Source organism: Neolamprologus multifasciatus, chromosome 22 (assembly GCF_963576455.1).
Source record: "Neolamprologus multifasciatus chromosome 22, fNeoMul1.2, whole genome shotgun sequence".
Taxonomy (NCBI): Eukaryota; Metazoa; Chordata; class Actinopteri; order Cichliformes; family Cichlidae; genus Neolamprologus; species Neolamprologus multifasciatus.
This window is the reverse complement of record NC_140459.1, coordinates 3,371,853-3,391,605: the sequence shown is the minus strand read 5'-3', so window position 1 is coordinate 3,391,605 and position 19,753 is coordinate 3,371,853. Positions and strand designations below refer to the sequence as shown.

The following is a 19,753-nucleotide window of genomic DNA, read 5'->3' as shown; positions in this document are numbered from 1 at the left end:
TTGTTTTTTGTATTATATGATTTATTTATTACATTTTATGTGGAGTGAATAAATAAAGTATACTTATGGTGGCCCTTAGAGACAAAGCACGTAAAAACTCCAAAACGCGTAAAAACTCCAAAACGCGTAAAAACTCCAAAACGCGTAAAAACTCAGACGCACTTACAAACTCCAAAACACGTAAAAACTCAGAAGCACGTACAAACTCCAAAACGCGTAAAAACTCAGACGCACTTACAAACTCAGAAGCACTTACAAACTCCAAAACACGTAAAAACTCAGAAGCACGTACAAACTCAGAATCACGTACAAAAGACAACAGAAGTGGTCCAGGATGCTAGGGCGCAGTGTTGAGCTTTTGTTACCTAGTGGTTACACAAGCCAGGAAGTATCAACAACCGGATTTGGTGTGTGGTAATAACAGGTAAATTAATTTTTTTTTTTTAATTATTTGAATAAATATGAGTGCTTGTCTATAAATACACAAACAATACACACATGTTTTCAATTGTGTAATTTAAGTGATCTGGGTAGCTCTGTTTTGGAAGTTCAGTAAACGCTAGAAATGTGTTTTGGAGTTTGTACGTGCTTTTTGGAGTTTGTATATGCTTTAGAGTTTGTACGTGCTTTGTCTCTAGGGGCCATATATAAACATATATAAATAAAACCACTTTTTTTACATTAGTAATTCCTTTTCTGCATAATTTTATATTATTGTTAATGATTAAATAATTAAAGCAACAAAACAACCTGAAGAGCCGGTTCGGAGCCGAAAGAGCCGGCTCTTTTTAGTGATCCGAGCCGAAAGAGCCGGATCTCTAAAAAGAGTCGGAAATCCCATCACTAGTCCTGAGTCTGAGGACTCAGTGTTTTGTGTTTCTTTATATTCTTGTTTCTTCTGCCTTGTCTTTTGTTTAGGTTTGCTATGTGTTAGTGTTTGTTTCATGCCTGCCTGTGTTCCCTCTGTCTGTCCATGCTTCTCTGTGTCTGTTAGTTTCCTGTTTTATTCTGAAAGTTCATGTCTCATGTCAATGTGTTCAGTTTTACCTTTCTCCTGTCTTGTTAGCCTAATTTCTCCCAGCTGTGTCTCCCTCCTATTGTCCATTCCCTCATTATTACCCTGTGTATATAAGCCCTGTGTTTTCCTGTGCTCGGTGTCGCGTTGTACCCTCAGATCCTGCCTGTGTGGTCCAGTTAGTGGTTTCATGTTTGCTTTCTGTTTTGTTGGTGGCAGCAATAAAGCTGAGGTTTTCAGTTATATTTCCGTCTCAGAGTCCGGCACTTGGATCCACATCTCCACCTGCCCGCACACAGAGCCCTGACACATTCCCTCAGCTGTTAGATTCCTGAACGCTGACAGGAGTCGTTTAGATGAACGTTTCTGTGATTGTTCATTTTGAGACATTTACCCTTCATAATCTGTTTATTTATTTTGAACATTTGTGTTCATTTTGATGTATTTATTGACTTTTTCCTTGACCTCATTACTTGTTTATCTCTGCCTTGACGTGCAACAGTGCTTGTGATTATTGTTTAAAGACTGTCGGCTGTGTGAGTTTGACCATGTGAGCAGGTAGTGTGGGAAAGCTGCAAACAAATTTTGGAATTAATAAAATTATCTGAACTGTGAATCTAATTTTAAAAATGCAACTTATAAAAACATGTTGCACTGTTTCTTTTTTCAGTTTTTATTTTTATAACATTATGCAAACAGTGAATGATTTTTTTGAGTTTGTTTGTTTCAGAGTCAGAGAGCCGTGTCTCTCTACAGTCAGAGGTTTTTGTACGGCGCCTCAATGAGTTTGTATCACTGTGGTTCACGTTCGGTGGAGGAACCAGACTGGATGTTAACTGTAAGTACATTTGACTCATTTATGAAGCTCAAACTTGTATCATTAAGGTTCATTTCATTTCCTTCTACATAAATACTTCATGTTTCTCATAAATATAAAATCTAATATCAGAGTAAATTTTGAATTCAGACTAAAATCGTCTTGTGCATTTATTTTTACTGGAAATTAAACTTTTAAAAGGTTTTTTTTCTTGTATGAAAGTAGAAGAAGTTTTTATATTTTACATTTCATGAACGTTTTGTCTTCAGCCTTTTGCTGCAAATAATGTGACATCCATCTAAAATTAATAGTTCTTAAAGATTTAACATTATTAACGACACATTAACAGTTTGCTGTCTGAGGTTTGCTGATTTTACGGATTTTAATGTGTAGGTACAGTTATCTTTATTGTTCCCAAATAGACCAAAAAAAGGTCTATGCTTTTTTCTGTTTTACATACAATTGTTTATGACAAAAATCTGACATGTTCATTTCTGTTTGTTTTCTAATTATAAAACTAATAAATAATACAAACATAACGCACATGAGAACATCAGAAGTCAAAGAAACACTTTAATATTTTTATCTTTGGTACTGAAACTCGTCTGTTGCCATGGTTCAGCAGTGAAGCCTGTCTGTTTCTATGGTTACCAATCTCAGATAGAGAAGTGAAACAGCTGGAGATCAGTTTCAACTCCCAGTTTCTCTAACATCTCTCTCTCTCTCTCTCTCTCTGCAGTGGGTCGAGTCCCCCCCTCCCTGACCGTGCTGGCGCCCTCTAGTGAGGAGCTGCAGCAGGGGAAGGCTACAGTCATGTGTGTGGCCAACAAGGGCTTCCCCTCAGACTGGAGGCTGTCCTGGAAGGTGGATGGCAGTGGCAGCATCAGCTGGGAGGAGAGCAGGAGCCCCGTGGTGCTGCAGAATGACGGCCACTACAGCTGGAGCAGCACCCTGAGGCTCCCTGCAGACCAGTGGGAGAAGGTGGGCTCTGTGACCTGTGAGGCCACCCAGGGCTCCCACACTCCACTCTCAGAGACTCTGATGACAGACCAGTGTTCCCAGTCCTGAGCTGACTCACTGGGACTCTGATACTGGCTTTAGTCTGCAGCTTCTCTCAGTCTGCTCCCTCTGTGTCTGTATTGCTTTGATAGTTTTCATGTTTTCATGCTTGTGGCACTGTTGATGGTTTTAATACTTCAAATAAAAACTGAGGTCTTCAAATAGTGGTTTTCATGTGTTTCCATTCAGCTGCTCTTCTGTCTGATAATCATCCTTCAGGTTCAGCAGTGATGCTTCCATACACTGAAAATCTCATTTTTACTGTATCACTACACATGAGGATGTAACCTTAAACAAAAAACAATAACATAATCACCACCAGCTGCTTTCTGCTATAAATAGTTTCCAAGTTGTTTGTAGATGCATAATTTTCCATCATGTTGGATTTTGTGCTGAAATTTGCTGTTGGGTGTAGCAGAGGCAGCAAAACATGGTGACAGATTATTGTAACCTGCATGTGACCCATGATGAGACCCGTCCTGGTTTTCTTCAAAGTCAGAATTGATAAAATAACCCAAAGAAAAACTAAACTTTCTTTATCAACATAGGAGACACTAAAAAATGTCTCTTTCAGAACATCAGTGCAGGTTAAAAAGTGTAAATGTCAGAATAATTTATGTCACAAAGATGAAGTTAAAGACTTGATGAAGTAAACTTTAAATCTTCAGATCAAATCATGTGAAATATTTCTGTGACCAAGAATGTAGCTGAGCAATCTACATACATACATATATCAGTACTGCAGTTTACTAAAATATTCTCATTTAATAACTACTTCCCAGTTTGAATATTTACAGGAGAGTTTCTTCATCACAGATCTGACTCACAGTATCAACTGTTTTGTGTTTCACATGTTCTTCTGTGCTAGCTCGACAGGATGGACACAAGTCTGATGTTTTGAGTCAAACCCACATAAACATTAGTTATGAAAGTTAGAGTTTTATCAAGGCCTAAGAAATGATTGTGAAATTATTTTAGAAAGACTGTGAGGTGTGTGTGTGTGTGTGTGTGTGTCCTCAGTGAACTGTATCAGTCTCTGCAGTATCTTCCAGCTGCAGCAGTCACTTCAGTTTCTGTTCAGTCTGACTGAGGGAGGTTTTTGTACGACTGTTTTTCACTGTGTGAACGGGAAGCTGTTGTCCTGCTGACAGTAATAAACTCCTGCATCTTCAGCCTGAACTCTGCTGATGGTCAAAGTGAAGTCAGTTCCAGACTGACTCCCACTGAAACGCTCAGAAACTCCAGAGTACCGACTGTCTGCGTTGTAAATGAGGGGTTTAGGAGATTCTCCAGATTTCTGAAGATACCACTGCAAATCAAAACTAACACTTGAACTGGCTTTACATCTGACAGAGACAGTCTGTCCTGGAACAACAGACTGAGCTTTAGGAGTCTGAGTCAGGATGATTTCTGCTGATGAACCTGAAAACATGAAAATAGGAGACGTTCAGAGAAAGATGATCAACATCCAAACATTCGAGGATCATTTCTCTAACATGGAGAACAGATGGAAGAAGGTCAGTGCTGCTGGTTTCAGAGTTTCTCCATCATAGTAGAACATCATTGTGGTGAACCTGGCTGCATGCTGAAGCAAAGACAGAGAGTCTCACCCTGAACAAGGAGCCCCAGGGTGGCCAGCAGTAGAGTCAGTGACATCATCATTGTGCTGCTGGTGTGTGAGTGGCTCTGAAAGGCCTGGACAGCCACTGATCAACACTGGCCTCTTAACAGCTGTGAGCACAGAGGCAGGACACATATGCAAACACACAGAGTCAGTCAGCTGCAGCTGTCCTCTGCTGAATAATTAAATCATTCATGACATCTAGTGGAGAGATAAATTAGAATAAAAAAAAATCAAATGGAAAATGTGAAATAATTCAAATATAAATTCTAATACAAATAAATATAGACATGCATGGATTTAAGACGGGCCTTAAGTTTGAACAAAGACAGAGATTCAACAATATTAAATCAAAAGCTGTAAGATGGACTGGAAGAGTTCATGGAGTCAGGGGCAATCTTTTGAGACAGACTCAGATTTCTGAACATTTTGCCTTGAACATCCTGTTTTTGCTGGTTAAAATTTCTGCAACAAAAAGGCAGTTTGCTTGTGTTTGAGATTTATACCAAGACATACCAAGGGCTCAGAGAAGAGCTCGAGAAGATGTGGAGGGTGAAGGTAACGGTGGTCCCCGTGGTAATCGGAGCACTAGGTGCGGTGACTCCCAAGCTAGGCGAGTGGCTCCAGCAGATCCCGGGAACAACATCGGAGATCTCTGTCCAGAAGAGCGCAGTCCTGGGAACAGCTAAGATACTGCGCAGGACCCTCAAGCTCCCAGGCCTCTGGTAGAGGACCCGAGCTTGAAGGATAAACCGCCTGCGGGGGTGTGCTGGGTGTTTAGTTTTTTCTTTATATATATGTATGTATGTATGTATGTATATATCATCCATAACTCAGACTTGTAGTCATTTTAAAGCTACTGTAAATGTTTCCACATCTGCTTCTTTTATTTCCAGTGTAGTTTGAACATATTTCAGGTCAAACTGTGTGATGATTCTCTCTGTGCTGATATGCATGAGAGGTTTCTTAAAGGGAAGTGAAACAATGTGTGAGTTAATGACTGGTGGAGCAGAAAAAATGGTAAATGGCCTGTATTTATATAGCGCTTTACTAGTCCCTAAGGACCACAAAGCGCTTTACATATCCAGTCATCCACACATTCACACACTGGTGATGGCAGCTACATTGTAGCCACCCTGGGGCGCACTGACAGAGGTGAGGCTGCCGGACACTGGCGCCACCAGAAGGCAACGGGTGAAGTGTCTTGCCCAAGGACACAACGACCGAGACTGTCCAAGCCGGGGCTCGAACCAGCAATCTTCCGATTACAAGGCGAACTCCCAACTCTTGAGCCGCGATCGCCCTAAAAACTACTCGAGTACTCGAGTTTAACAAATACACCTTAAAATAGAAACATTTAATAAGCCCAACCAAAATAAAAAAAAACAAGAGTTATATAATTTGAAAAGATTGACTATATTGTTATTTCCACATTTAATATACTTTTAAAGAAATAGGAGCCAAGTTGATGGTATATATTTCCTCTTCATATTTTCTAGTCTTGATACAGTTATTTCACCTGTTTTTTATTACACACACACTCACACACAGATGACATGACATCTTATATGTCATCTCCACTTAAGTATGTCATGAGCTGTGTGCAGGCAGGATTGGTGGACCCAATGTGCAGACACACAGAGGCAAAAACATGAACTCAAAACAGCTTTAATGCTGAACTTGAATGTAGGCAGACGGAGAGAACACAACTCAGACCAAAGTAAACACAGAGCCTTAAATACACAGAGGGAGCAATCAGGAAATGGGAGACAGGAGGGAAACACAGCTGGGACAAATCAGGGCTAACCAGACAGAAAAACCAGACACATTAACATGAGACACAGACTTTCAAAGTAAAACAGGAAACATAACACAGAGACACAGACTTGACACAGCTGACAGATGAGGCACAGCAACTAACACAGAGACCGAAACCAGAAGACTAGAAATGATAAATAATGGCAAAATCAAAGTTCATCAATAATGTAAAACTCAAAACTCTCGCAAAACAGTCTGCATTGGTCTCATTTTATCTGAAGCTTAATATTTGGTGTTATTTTCTATAAACCAGAGATATAGTAGTCATCATTTTTTTTAATGGTTTATACCATAATTCACTGAACATTATTGTAGTGTCTTTACCTAAAATATAAAAATCTTAAAGTAACTGTTGTTCTGATTTGATGTGATAAAATTGAACATAAAAATATTTAAAATCAAATAACTGCAAATTGTTTAATTGAAGCTATTATTAATAGAGATGGACTGATCCGATATTACGTATCGGTATCGGTCCGATACTGACCCAAATTCCTGGATCGGATATCGGAGAGAAATAAAAAATGTAATCCGATCCATTAAATATCAAAAAAGCACCTCACAAAACTTGCTACACGGCGTAACCCGGCTCATTGCCGCAGTGTGCGTCACGTGATAGAGCGGCTGTGTGCTACCAAACCAGCATTTCATCTCCAAGGAAGTTTTCCCAGAGAGAAGTAAAGCTAGTAAGTTCATATCTGAATGTTTGTAAAGCATTCCAGCGTTAAGCTTAACAACCGATATATGGAGCAACTGCCTCTCTCTCTCTCTCTCCCTCTCCTGCTCCTACTTCAAAGTGAAACTGATCAATGATCAGCTGATCGGCTTTTCTGTCGTGAGTCCTTCTCTCTTGTTTGTTTTTGGCCCACTTTGCACCAGAAAGAGGAAACCAGCGGCTGAACAACAGCTGCACTATTAAGCTTGATAAGCTGTTGTTAGAATTTATTTAATATTACTTTCTACACCAGGATCTTTTTCTACGTAGCTGACGGCTGGTAACTGTGCAGGGGCTGATCTAGCAAAGTTTAGCCAGGGGGGCCGATAGGGCATGAACAGGGAAAAGGGGGCACAAAGACATACTTTTCTTTCTTATTCTCATTTAAAATGTCTAGCTTTTAATAAATAATTATCTGACTCTTACACCCAAAGTTTTAATCTGATGTAAAATATATAGAAGTCCATTACTGTATATAGTAACTGTTAAGTCTAATATACCCTAGTAAGCTATACTACTTTTTCCTTTGGGAAGGTACCATCTGTGCAGTCTGCAATTCTGTTGAAGAAAGATGTTGAATCTGTTTAATTATTCTTGAAAAATAATTTATTTCTGTGCATTTTTTCTTCACCGTGCATCAAATTAAAGTTGATTACATCGATTAAGCATCATGAGATGGAGGGTGGTTCCCTATTTTTTTTGCTGGGAATTTGCAACCCTATTAGTTAGGTTGCTTAATATTTCTGCTAAGTACTCTTTAAAATACCAGAATAGGAAGGATGGAGCAGGTTTAAGTTTATTAGATTAGTATTGCTGAACTATGAAATATTTTGGGCGCAGTGTATTTTTTACATACAGGTATAACAGAATAGCTTTAGTGTTGTTATTTATTTAAACTTGAGTATGAACTTATACAAAATGCAGCAAGATATTAAAAAAACGTTTTATTGATTAAAAAACACTATATCGGATTCATATCGGTATCGGTAGATATCCAGATTTCTGATATCGGTATCGGACATAGAAAAGTGTTATCGTGCCATCTCTAATTATTAAATGATGAAATAGTTTATGTCTCTGAGCAGCTGCTCATTCAGATTTTCTTCTTCTCGGTTCCTCTCCAGCTGAGGGAGGTTTTTGTACAGTGTTGTTTCACTGTGTGAGTGGGTAGTTGTGATGCTGCTCACAGTGATAAACTCCTCTATCTTCAGCCTGAACTCCACTGATGGTCAGAGTGAAGTCAGCTCCAGACTGACGGGAGGTAACATCATGAATCAGCAGTTTAGGAGCTTCCCCAGATTTCTTTTATATACTGCGTGTTCATGTTGGTATAGTAGGGTTACTAGTAGTAGGTCACTCATGTTCTGTCTCGTTGTCTTTGGAATTTCCATTAGAAAGACTGTCTTTAATTTTGTGGAGATTCATTCATTCATGGAAATTTTAACAGAGTTTAAAATATTGAAATCATTTCATGGTTGCTTTAAAGAACATGTGTGTGTGTGTGTCCTCAGTGAACTGTATCAGTCTCTGCAGTATCTTCCAGCTGCAGCAGTCACTTCAGTTTCTGTTCAGTCTGACTGAGGGAGGTTTTTGTACGACTGTTTTTCACTGTGTGAACACCCACTGACTGTTAGGATAGTGAAGACTCTGACAGTAATAAACTGCTGCATCTTCAGCCTGGACTCCACTGATGGTCAGAGTGAAGTCAGAGTTTGATCCACTGCCTGTAAAACGAGCTGGAATCCCTGATTGTCGATAGCTAGCACGATAAATGAGCAGTTTAGAAACTCCTCCATCTTTCTGTTGGTACCAGGCTAAATAGTTGTTGCCATGAACATCCTGACTGGTCGTACACTTGATGCTCACAGTTGCTCCCACAGCAGAGCTCACTGCTCCAGGCTGAGTCACTGTGATCTGTCCTCTGGACTCTGAGGACACAGAGACAAAAACATAAAGCAGCTTCATGGTTTTGTGGGCTTCATTTCAGAGGGACAGATGTTGATAGAGGCGAGGAGTTTGATTCTCTGGACTTTACCTGTGAAGCAGCAGCAGAGGAGAGTCCAGATGAGGACGCAGATCAAAGTCATGTTTTTGATGAGGAGGATTTCTGTGGCTTCTGTTGTGATGAAGGACAGCTGTCAGTCATCCAGTGTTCAACTCTCAGGACTATAAACTCTCCCAGAGCACTGGAGCATGGTGCTGCTGATGCAAAGTGCCTCTCTATGGAAATCATCTGACTGACAGAAACAGGTAAGTTAGAATAGAATAGAAAGCCTTTTTTTGTCACTATAAAGTTGTACAAACAGAGAAAATGAGACAAAGACACAAAGTTGCAGGGGGAGGGGAAGTGCCAGAAACACATTATATTAGATTAATATTTCAAACATGACAAAATGCTAATCTTACAGCAGCAAAATGATTGTATCTCTACAGTTTAAACATTTCTTATGCACAGAGTGGATAGTCAAAAAAATTGAATCATCACAAATACATTATTTCATATTTATTACTTTTACTATTACTTACTTTTTAGTCTCATTTTATTCTTATTGTCACAGTTTCTGAGGCAAGCTGCATGGTGTTATGAATGAAGGACCCAAGATTCAGGCACAGGCTGTGATGCGAGTGAGCTTTTATTCCAACAGGTGAAAACACACAAAAAAAGTGAGGATGGCAAGGACAGAACTAAGGCTGCGTTCACACTGCAGGCGAAAGCGCATCAAATCCGACTTCTTTGACCCTATGCGACCCATATCCCATCATGGTGTGACAGTGTGAACGGCACAAATCCGATATTTTCAAATCCGATCTGGGTCACTTTCATATGTGGTTTTGAATCCAATACATATCTGATGTTTTAGATAGCGACTGCTGTTTGAACGGTCAAGTTGCATTAAATCCGTCTTTTACGTCACTGACACAAGACAGACGCCAATTATCAGCGCCGGAGAAGACATCGCGAACACTTCCTGGCCATCCAGTGTAGATGTCAGCGAAACTGTTGGGAAGACAACGTTGGAGAAACGTGAAGATTCTATTTGTACTGTATAATCTGCAGATTCTGACAGAAATCTGCAACCATCCTTTGAAGCACCGCTCCTCTAAAACAGCAATAAGGATAATTATTAGGTTATTTACATTATTATGTAAATAACAAAATAGCTTAAACAAAAATTTGGAAACGTGAAGTCCAAAGTCTTTATATTAACAATACCGCCTGTACCAGTTGTTGTATAGCAGAAGTGCTCAAGTATAAAAACAATAATGGTAAAATGGTAAATGGACTGGTTCTTATATAGCGCTTTTCTACTCATGTGAGCACTCAAAGCGCTTTACACAACTTGTGCATTCACCCATTCGCACAAGCACATTTTTCTAAGTGTTTCATATGTAAAACCCGTCCCACGTTCTATTGAGAGGGGCCCTGGGTTCCTGTTGTTACTTTCCTATTGATACCCCCTTTTTAATGCTTATGGTATAAAATATGCAACAAAACTACACTATATGGAAACAAACCACACACAAGCAGGTCAATTATAAAGTTAACTCCACTTTAGTGAATGCTTAATTAACAACACAAAAGAAAATAAGTAAAATCAATAAAGTCTGTTAAACAATGGTAAGGTATCTACCTCAACAGAAACAAAATAATCAAATAATATTGTGGGCCCACACGCACTCTCACCAAACACACACACACCTCAAGTGCTACAGTCTTTCTGCTAGCAAACCCCTCGTTGCAGGCCTGAGTCGTGGCTCGGGTGCGTTGTGACCTAAAACAATATGGTCGCTTCACTTGTTGCCAAGCAGTAAAAATAAAAAGCACATGCAAACAACAGTACTCACACCTCCAGGCAGTTCAAGGGGATAGCGGGGAAACTGGGTCACGGCTACCAGCAGGCCGCAGCAGCAGCACTCACAGTCGTCCTTTCCACGTGCTCCCACGTGAACACATAACTTCAGCACACCAGCAGAAGGGACCTCTCTGACACGCCAGCAAGACGTCCGTCTCCTCCTACTGAATCACACAACCCCGCTAAATGCCAGTTCACATGCGATAACATTCAATCTTAGCATTAGCTTTAAAAATAAAACAGAGCAGAACAAGAGCTTAGCGAATATGCTAGGCTACGCTAGCGGCTATGTTAGCAGTTTTGCTAGCGGCTAATCGCGATTAGCAGTTAGCCCGTTTTACACAATACAATTGGGTACAAGTGTCAGACAAAATTCACATTTACCTCACAGTAGGGTACAACAGTTCTCGACTCAGTTAACTATCCGTCAACCCGAAAATATGTCTGTCGCCTTCTATGAACTCTGCGTTCACTCGACACTGTTCAGCTCTCGTCTCTCTCGCTTCCTGCAGAGTGCACACGGCTCCCCACTTACTCCCACCCATCTACCTGAGACTACTTCAGGGTTCACTGGAGCTGTAGTACATATCAATACCATATCAAAAATAATGACATAAACCTCAAAATACAAATAAAAAGGTTGTGCATTTAACTGACACACATCACATACTTTGCAGGCATTTGTATACATTCTTGAACACATTAAACATTTGCAATTAACTATCAATATTAATGAACAAATTTAAATAATGAGCTACTTATATAGCCAGGGCTACACATAGCTAACATTCACACACATTCATACTCCGATGGATGCATCGGAGAGCAATTTGGGGTTAGTATCTTGCCCAAGGATATTTGGCATGTAGACTAGGGGAAGCCAGGAATCGAACCACCAACTTTTCGATCAGTGGATGACCTGCTCTACCATAATAAACACAATGCTTTGGTTCTATAACATTTTTCTATCATTACTTTATTTTGGATTAGGTGCATGAGCTTTTAAGTATGGATAATTAAATAATAGATTAATGAAATACCAGAGTGTGCCCTGTTCTGAGATGTACAGCAAGTGGAGAGTGACAGATGAGATGAGGAGATGGAAGAGTGACTCACAGGCAGAGCCGAGTTCATTTCCCACAGTTTTGTTGTTTAATGCTTCCGAGCGCTGTCACCAATCTTTGCATTTTATTATCATCTCATAACACTTCTTTAATCAGCTACTATCTCTGCTGTGGACTTTTTACTGTCTACAGTCTCAAAGCAACACAGACCTCCATCACTATCTGCAGCAGGAGCAGCAGCAACCCGTCAACAGCAACAGTGTTGTTGTTATTCAGCCTGGTTCTACGTGCACCTTTTTAACTTTGACCCGTCCCTTCCAGCATCTCTGCACGGCCCTGCTCAGAATCATTCATCTGTTTTAGGTTGACATTTTATATGTTTTGTAGAATAACAGGACAAACTGTGAGACTGGAAAGACTTGAGTTTCATGCTCTGTTTTGTGACGTAGTGTGTAATGCTCAGCAGTATTATCATTTTAACTGGTTCTGTGCGCGATCTGAAGACACTAAGTGTTTGTGAGAGAACATAAAACTGTTTTGATGCATTTGTGAGGTTTTACCTGATGACTTTTAAGTTTTGTGATTGTAGCTTGAAAATTAAATTTAATGTTTAGAGTTATGAGAAATAAGGTGGAAGCATTAAAGTGATGTATCTGAACAGTTGTAAAATGTAAATGACCAAATTGGATTATTGGAATATAGTTTTATTGTGTTTCGTTGATTCTTATGTAAAAATTATAATATTAATAAGTTGTAAAATTATGATTTAAAGAATTCATATTGTTGAGTTTGTTTCAGAGTCAGAGAGCCGTGTCTCTCTACAGTTAGAGGTTTTTGTACGGCGCCTCAATGAGTTTGTATCACTGTGGTACACGTTCGGTGGAGGAACCAGACTGCAAGTTGGAAGTAAGTCAAACTTAAACCTCTTTTATTTTATCAGATTTCTTTCTTGTGGTTATCTTAACTTTTCTGTTCAGTGTGACAAAAAAAAAACCTCAGAAAAATAGTTTTTAGATACATTTTCATGAAGAAACAAAGTTAGCTTCAGAATAAATGTTAAAATGAATATTAACAAATGATATAAAACATCAGAGTGGACTTGAGGATATTTTACATTTACATACATCTGGTTAAGTCTTGAGAGCTTTTAGTTTTAATCCAGTCTGTTAGAGTCAGAGAGCCGTGTCTCTCTACAGTCAGAGGTTTTTGTACGGCGGCTCAATGAGTTTGTATCACTGTGGTGGACTTTTGGTGGAGGAACCAGACTGGATGTTGGAAGTAAGTTTATACTGTTTTTAAAGAAACATTGTCTAAGTGTGAATGTTAGCTTCATAACATTCCTGTAGAGGTTATATTATATCACCATTATACATAGAGGGTAACTTAATCAGCTTTGCTCAGATTTGATGTCGACATTTCTGACATAAAGACAATGTGATGTGTAAATAAAATGAAATAGAATCATCCTGTGATTTTTTTTCTATTTGTAAATTACATTTTTTGTTAGGATAAATTAAATGTTACTGTCCTTAAGGAAAACTGGACAGAGTGAAGATAAAGATCACTGGTGTTTTTACTGTGTCAGAAAAAATGTAGATTTTACGTATCATCATAAAATCATAGAACCACTACAATAAATGATTGAAGCCCACATGAGGTAAGTAGACAACTAGTGTATTTTACAGAACTGAGGATTTTGTAGCTTAACGTCTGTTACAATTGTTGCCACTTCTGCTTATTCTATTTACAAAAGTTAAGGATGAGCATTTGACAATGTGCAACATGTCTGGTGTTTCTATTGTATCAGATATAATTTCAAATGTCATTTAAAATCATATAAGCAGTAAAAAAAAATTCCACATGAAGCAAGCAGTGCAGTTTGGTTTCTTATCTCTAACACGTTACACAGAACTGATGATTTTGAGGCTAAACTTGTTTTGTAAATGTTTCCACATCTGCTTCTTTTATTTCCAGTGTAGTTTGAACATATTTCAGCTCAAACTGTGTGATGATTCTCTCTGTGCTGATATGCATGAGAGGTTTCTTAATGGGAAGTGAAACAATGTGTGAGTTAATGACTGGTGGAGCAGAAAAAACACCTGACAGAAACTTCTTAACGGAGAAAATCAAATTGTGGTTCCTGTCCTCTAAGCTGATTGGTGTCTCCTAGGTGATACCCGCCCCACCCTGACGGTTCTGCCCCCCTCCAGTGAGGAGCTGAAACAGGGGAAGGCCACGCTCATGTGTCTGGCCAACAAGGGCTTCCCCTCAGACTGGAGTCTGTCCTGGAAGGTGGATGGCAGTGGCAGCATCAGCTGGGAGGAGAGCAGGAGCCCCGTGGTGCAGGAGAACGACGGCCTCTACAGCTGGAGCAGCACCCTGAGGCTCCCTGCAGACCACTGGATGAAGGTGGGCTCTGTGACCTGTGAGGCCACCCAGGGCTCCCACACTCTGGTCTCAGAGCCACTCAGGAGAGACCAGTGTTCCCAGTCCTGACCTGACTAACTGTGACTTTCATGCTGGTCTTATTTTCAGTCTGCACTCTGTAGCTTTAAAAAAAAATCACATTTCTTCTCTCATTTTTCATTGCTTTGTTTAAAGTTTAAAGTTTGTTTAAAGTATTAAAGAATAAAAAAAAAACTACATTAAATAAGAATCGAGTGTTTGTCTTACTTTTGTGGTGATGTCAATATTAAACTCTAAATAATGATTTCCAGGGTTCTTATTGGAAACCAGTGTGCTATCTGTAGTCAATATGAGTCAGTAGAATTAAGCCACTTTCAATACATGAAGTTAATCAAAGTTTATGTTAAAGAGTAAGTGTGAAGGGGAATTGAGAGACACTGCCATTACTAAGCAGGATATTAAAGACATTACATATATGCAAATTCATTGCATGCTGTGTAATGAAATGTTTCAGCATGTTGCAGTTTGTTGTATAAAACACTGACTGCACAGGTGGAGTAGAAAAGCGCTGTATAAGAATCAGTCTATTCTCCTGATCAGTGTTGGGGTAGGTATTTTAAGAAGTCATTTAACATACAGAGTTTTTTTGTTAAAAGTATTCAGTACGTTATTTTGGTGTTTTTTTCTGTAAAATCACCTGAAACACAACATGTCATAACTGTCATTTAACAATATGAACTTGTAGGCTACAGCCTCTCACACCAACATAAATCCCTGTCCTAACGACGACACACATATTTTCTTTCTCTTGGCATTTAGGTATATGAATACCTGTCAAGGGTTCTTGACATACAGGTCTCCGACTCGGAGGACACAAATTAATGTCCTGTGTCTTAGGAGGGCAGGATTGCTTTGCTTTTTCATTATACGATGCTTCGCAATATTGGTTTTGTCTAACAACTTGTTCTTGACTCTAACTAAATTGTCATTAATGCAACCGCTCTACATAACAGTGTAACTGATTATAAATCTTTTATTCATGAACCTACACATTACGGTTTATTTACTAGTTGTATGTATTTTAACAGAGCAAGAGGTGGACCACACGTCTGAAGAGCTGCTGGTCTTTATAACTGGGGCTGACTTACTTCCCCCACTGGGGTCCTGCAACATAGACTTTTATGATCAGGAGTCGGGGATGCGGTGCATCCCATACGCATCGATGTGCAGCTTATCCCTGTATCTTCCGAGACGTGTTGCATACGAGGATCAATTTAAAGATCTTATGAACGCTGCATTAAAAGGATCCCTGGGATTTGGAAAGCTGTAGCTGCATTTACATGAACTGATTCTGGAAAGCTGTGGTTAAAACCTGTGGCCTTTTGGGATGAAGTTGTGTTATTCTAAGTGTTCTTAAATGGGATTGAACCTGGGCTTCTTCAAAATTGTACATTTTAAAAGTGTTTAGTATGAAAGGTTTTTGTTTTTACAAATGTGACTGTATATAGTTGTATTTATAGTCCCGTTAAGACAGGTGGGGTATGCATGCAACAAGCCATGCACCAAAAAGTGATGTTCAGAAAATGTTTCAAGTATTGGAAGGAAAATAACAAATCATCTAGAAATGTTCTTTTGAAAGGTTGTTGTGCATTCATGTATTCAGTTATAATATACTGCATAGTTTCTTGTTGCTGCGTTGTGTTTGTGTTGTTGTTGTTTTATTATTTTTTGTTTTAAATGTACAATAGCTGCCTAACAGACTTTAAAACTGAAAAACGCTGACTTTTGTAAAATAAAAGTATTGTAATGTCAGTTCTCATGGTGTCTTGTCTCTTTACAAATTAAAGTTGAGGCTCACCTGTTACGGTCAAATACTGGTGTTGGGATCCACTGACGAGGGCTGTTCAGTACACAGGTATGTTCTTAAGTCGAGATAAATGGTTCAATAAATTTACCTTCATCTGGTCTCAAACTGAGAGCTCAAGATTCCATCTCAACTCAATTTGTTCAACTGCTTTCAGGAACAAAGCAGTTTTAACTCCGAAGTTTAAAGTCAGAGTTGGTTAACTCTGAGATTGGCAGCTGACCTTTGACTAGAACCTGTTTAAATATTAATAACTCAATTTGAGGAATGTGAACATGTGTCAGTGCTATTATTAGAACACATACTAATATACACAGAGGGTAACGAGTAGGGGTGGGTTTTTATAATCGATTTATCGATTAAAATCGATTCTGGCTTGGATAACGTAAAATCGATTCATTAATATCCTGAATCGATTTTTTAATATAAATTTATTTTGCCCGAAATGCTAGAATCTCTGGTGAAATCTCACAAAATTTCAACAACCACCAAACAGCTAAGACAGTAAATGAGAGCAGGAACATGGATTCTGCACAAAGACTTAAACACACAGCCCAACCGTGGATCAGAATCAGTGAGATGTTGCCTTTCTCACAGCCGGGGCTGAAAGCCGACAGCGCGCTGATTCTGATCTGTCGGCGGTCCGCGCTTTGTGTTCACGCCCTTTATGCGCTGATTCTAAAGCTGTTAGTTTGATGTCTCTCCAAACAATATTGACCGAACCAGCAGCAAAAGAAGATCCAAACTAGGCTTCACATAAACAACGTCATGAATTCACTCTGACTTTTATTGTTTTGCTTCGACCACGATGCACAGCACTCTCTCGCATGCTTGCTCTCTTGCGCGCTCTCTCTCCCTCTCTCCCTCTCTCTCTCTGTACTGTTTTCTGCATTATTCGCTTGCTTGTTACGCACAAGTCTACCGTTGTTTACAGCGCTCGTTTTATATACTTCCGAAAATAAAACCTAATTTCTGCCGTTCAATACCGAACAAATTTAAACTTTTTAAAATTATGCAAAATGCAAAATGCTCAGTCTTGTCTCTAATAAAACCGCTGTAACTTCAGAGGTAATGTTCATATGTTGATTAATGGTTTTCTTTCGTTTTTGATCTACTGCAGAAAATTTTTATAAAATCCCAGAACAGGAAAATCACCTTCATGTTTTTCTGTGTTTTATCCTCAGCTACTTTGACACAAAGGCCTCTGCTGTGATGCTCACACCTTTGATAAAGTCTTGGTGTGTCAGCTTCCTTTTTATAGATACAAAAATATGTAAATGTACTGATCTGAATTATAATATTTCTGACTGTCAAAATTTCCCAGATTCAAATCAAAGTGAATCGAATCGAATTAAATCGAATCGAATCGAATTAAATCGAATCGTGGATCGAATCGATTCGGGACCCTGTGAATCGGAATTGAATCGATTCTAGAAATCAGTGACGATACCCAGCCCTAGTAACGAGGGAATACACCACAGAAGGCAGACACAGCTGAACCTAATCAGACATGACGAATACTCTCACACAGAACGCAGAATCCAAATAAAACAGGAAACCAGAGAATAGCTCTGAGACACAGGTTGACAGAACATAAGGAACAGAGGGACGAAGAGATGCGACTGGAAAACAGAAAATAAATGAAACGAATCATATTAATAATCAAAAAACATAAATAGGAAGTCAACAGGTCTTTGGACCATGGCAGTGTTGAACAGCAAAAAAGAGAAAATCTAAAAACCTGAGAAAGAAAAGATGAAATTTGATCATTTGACTGATTTGGACTTAAAGTTTCTATTTGAAGTATTTGCTAAATTGTGCAGATAATTATGACTCACTGACTTTTGGTGAGTTCATTTAGTGTTCATTTAGTGATTGTTTTTCTTAAAGAAATATGATTTTTGATAATGATCGATATTTAGAAATTGAGATTTATTTGAGCTCGTATGAAGTCAAAGGTCATAAATGATTTGTTAAAAAATGTGTGTGTGTGTGTGTGTGTGTATGTGTGTGTGTGTGTGTGTGTGTCCTCAGTGAACTGTATCAGTCTCTGCAGTATCTTCCAGCTGCAGCAGTCACTTCAGTTTCTGTTCAGTCTGACTGAGGGAGGTTTTTGTACGACTGTTTTTCACTGTGTGAACACATACTGACTGTTAGGGTAGTGACCACTCTGACAGTAATAAACTGCTGCATCTTCAGCCTGGACCCCACTGATGGTCAGAGTGAAGTCAGAGTTTGATCCACTGCCTGTAAAACGATCTGGAATCCCTGAATATCGACTGCTAGTGTAGTAAATGAGCAGTTTAGGAACTCCTCCATCTTTCTGTTGGTACCAGTGTAACCAATTACTATAAACATCCTGACTGGTCGTACACTTGATGCTCACAGTTGCTCCCACAGCAGAGCTCACTGCTCCAGGCTGAGTCACTGTATATTGTCCTCTGGACTCTGAGGACACAGAGACAAAAACATAAAGCAGCTTCATGGTTTTGTGGGCTTCATTTCAGAGGGACAGATGTTGATAGAGGAGAGGAGTTTGATTCTCTGGACTTTACCTGTGAAGCAGCAGCAGAGGAGAGTCCAGATGAGGACGCAGATCAAAGTCATGTTTTTGATGAGGAGGATTTCTGTGGCTTCTGTTGTGATGAAGGACAGCTGTCAGTCATCCAGTGTTCAACTCTCAGGACTATAAACTCTCCCAGAGCACTGGAGCATGGTGCTGCTGATGCAAAGTGCCTCTCTATGGAAATCATCTGACTGACAGAAACAGGTAAGTTAGACCAGAATAGAATAGAATAGAAAGCCTTTTTTTGTCACTATAAAGTTGTACAAACAGAGAAAATGAGACAAAGACACAAAGTTGCAGGGGGAGGGGAAGTGCCAGAAACACATTATATTAGATTAATATTTCAAACATGACAAAATGCTAATCTTACAGCAGCAAAATGATTGTATCTCTACAGTTTAAACATTTCTTATGCACAGAGTGGATAGTCAAAAAAATTGAATCATCACAAATACATTATTTTATATTTATTACTTTAATTTTTTAGTCTCATTTTATTCTTATTGTCACGGTTTCTGAGGCAAGCTGCATGGTGTTATGAAGGAAGGACCCAAGATTCAGGCACAGGCTGTGATGCGAGTGAGCTTTTATTCCAACAGGTGAAAACACACAAAAAAAGTGAGGATGGCAAGGACAGAACTAAGGCTACGTTCACACTGCAGATGAAAGCACATCAAATCTGACTTCTTTGACCCTATGCGACCCATATCCCATCATGGTGTGACAGTGTGAACGGCACAAATCCAATATTTTCAAATCCGATCTGGGTCACTTTCATATGTGGTTCTGAATCCAATACATATCTGATGTTTTAGAAAGCGACTGCTGTTTGATGAAGTGCTCAAGTATAAAAACAATAATGGTAAAATGGTAAATGGACTGGTTCTTATATAGCGCCTTTCTACTCATGTGAGCACTCAAAGCGCTTTACACAACTTGTGCATTCACCCATTC

General features: G+C 39.2%; 3 gene segments (V, D, J or C); 2 read left to right on the top strand and 1 right to left on the bottom strand.

The window, feature by feature from the left end:
• Positions 1-1,702: 1,702 nt before the first annotated feature.
• Positions 1,703-3,055, top strand: LOC146492610 (Ig kappa-b4 chain C region-like). The segment is given in 2 exon segments: positions 1,703-1,853; positions 2,572-3,055. Coding segments are annotated over 2 exon segments (465 nt in total).
• A 254-nt stretch (positions 3,056-3,309) lies between these two features.
• Positions 3,310-4,794, bottom strand: LOC146492609 (immunoglobulin kappa variable 2-29-like). The segment is given in 2 exon segments: positions 3,310-4,313; positions 4,502-4,794. Coding segments are annotated over 2 exon segments (360 nt in total).
• An 8,006-nt stretch (positions 4,795-12,800) lies between these two features.
• On the top strand, positions 12,801-14,565 carry LOC146492608 (Ig kappa-b4 chain C region-like). The segment is given in 2 exon segments: positions 12,801-12,869; positions 14,134-14,565. A coding segment is annotated over 1 exon segment (255 nt).
• The last annotated feature ends 5,188 nt before the right edge of the window (positions 14,566-19,753 follow it).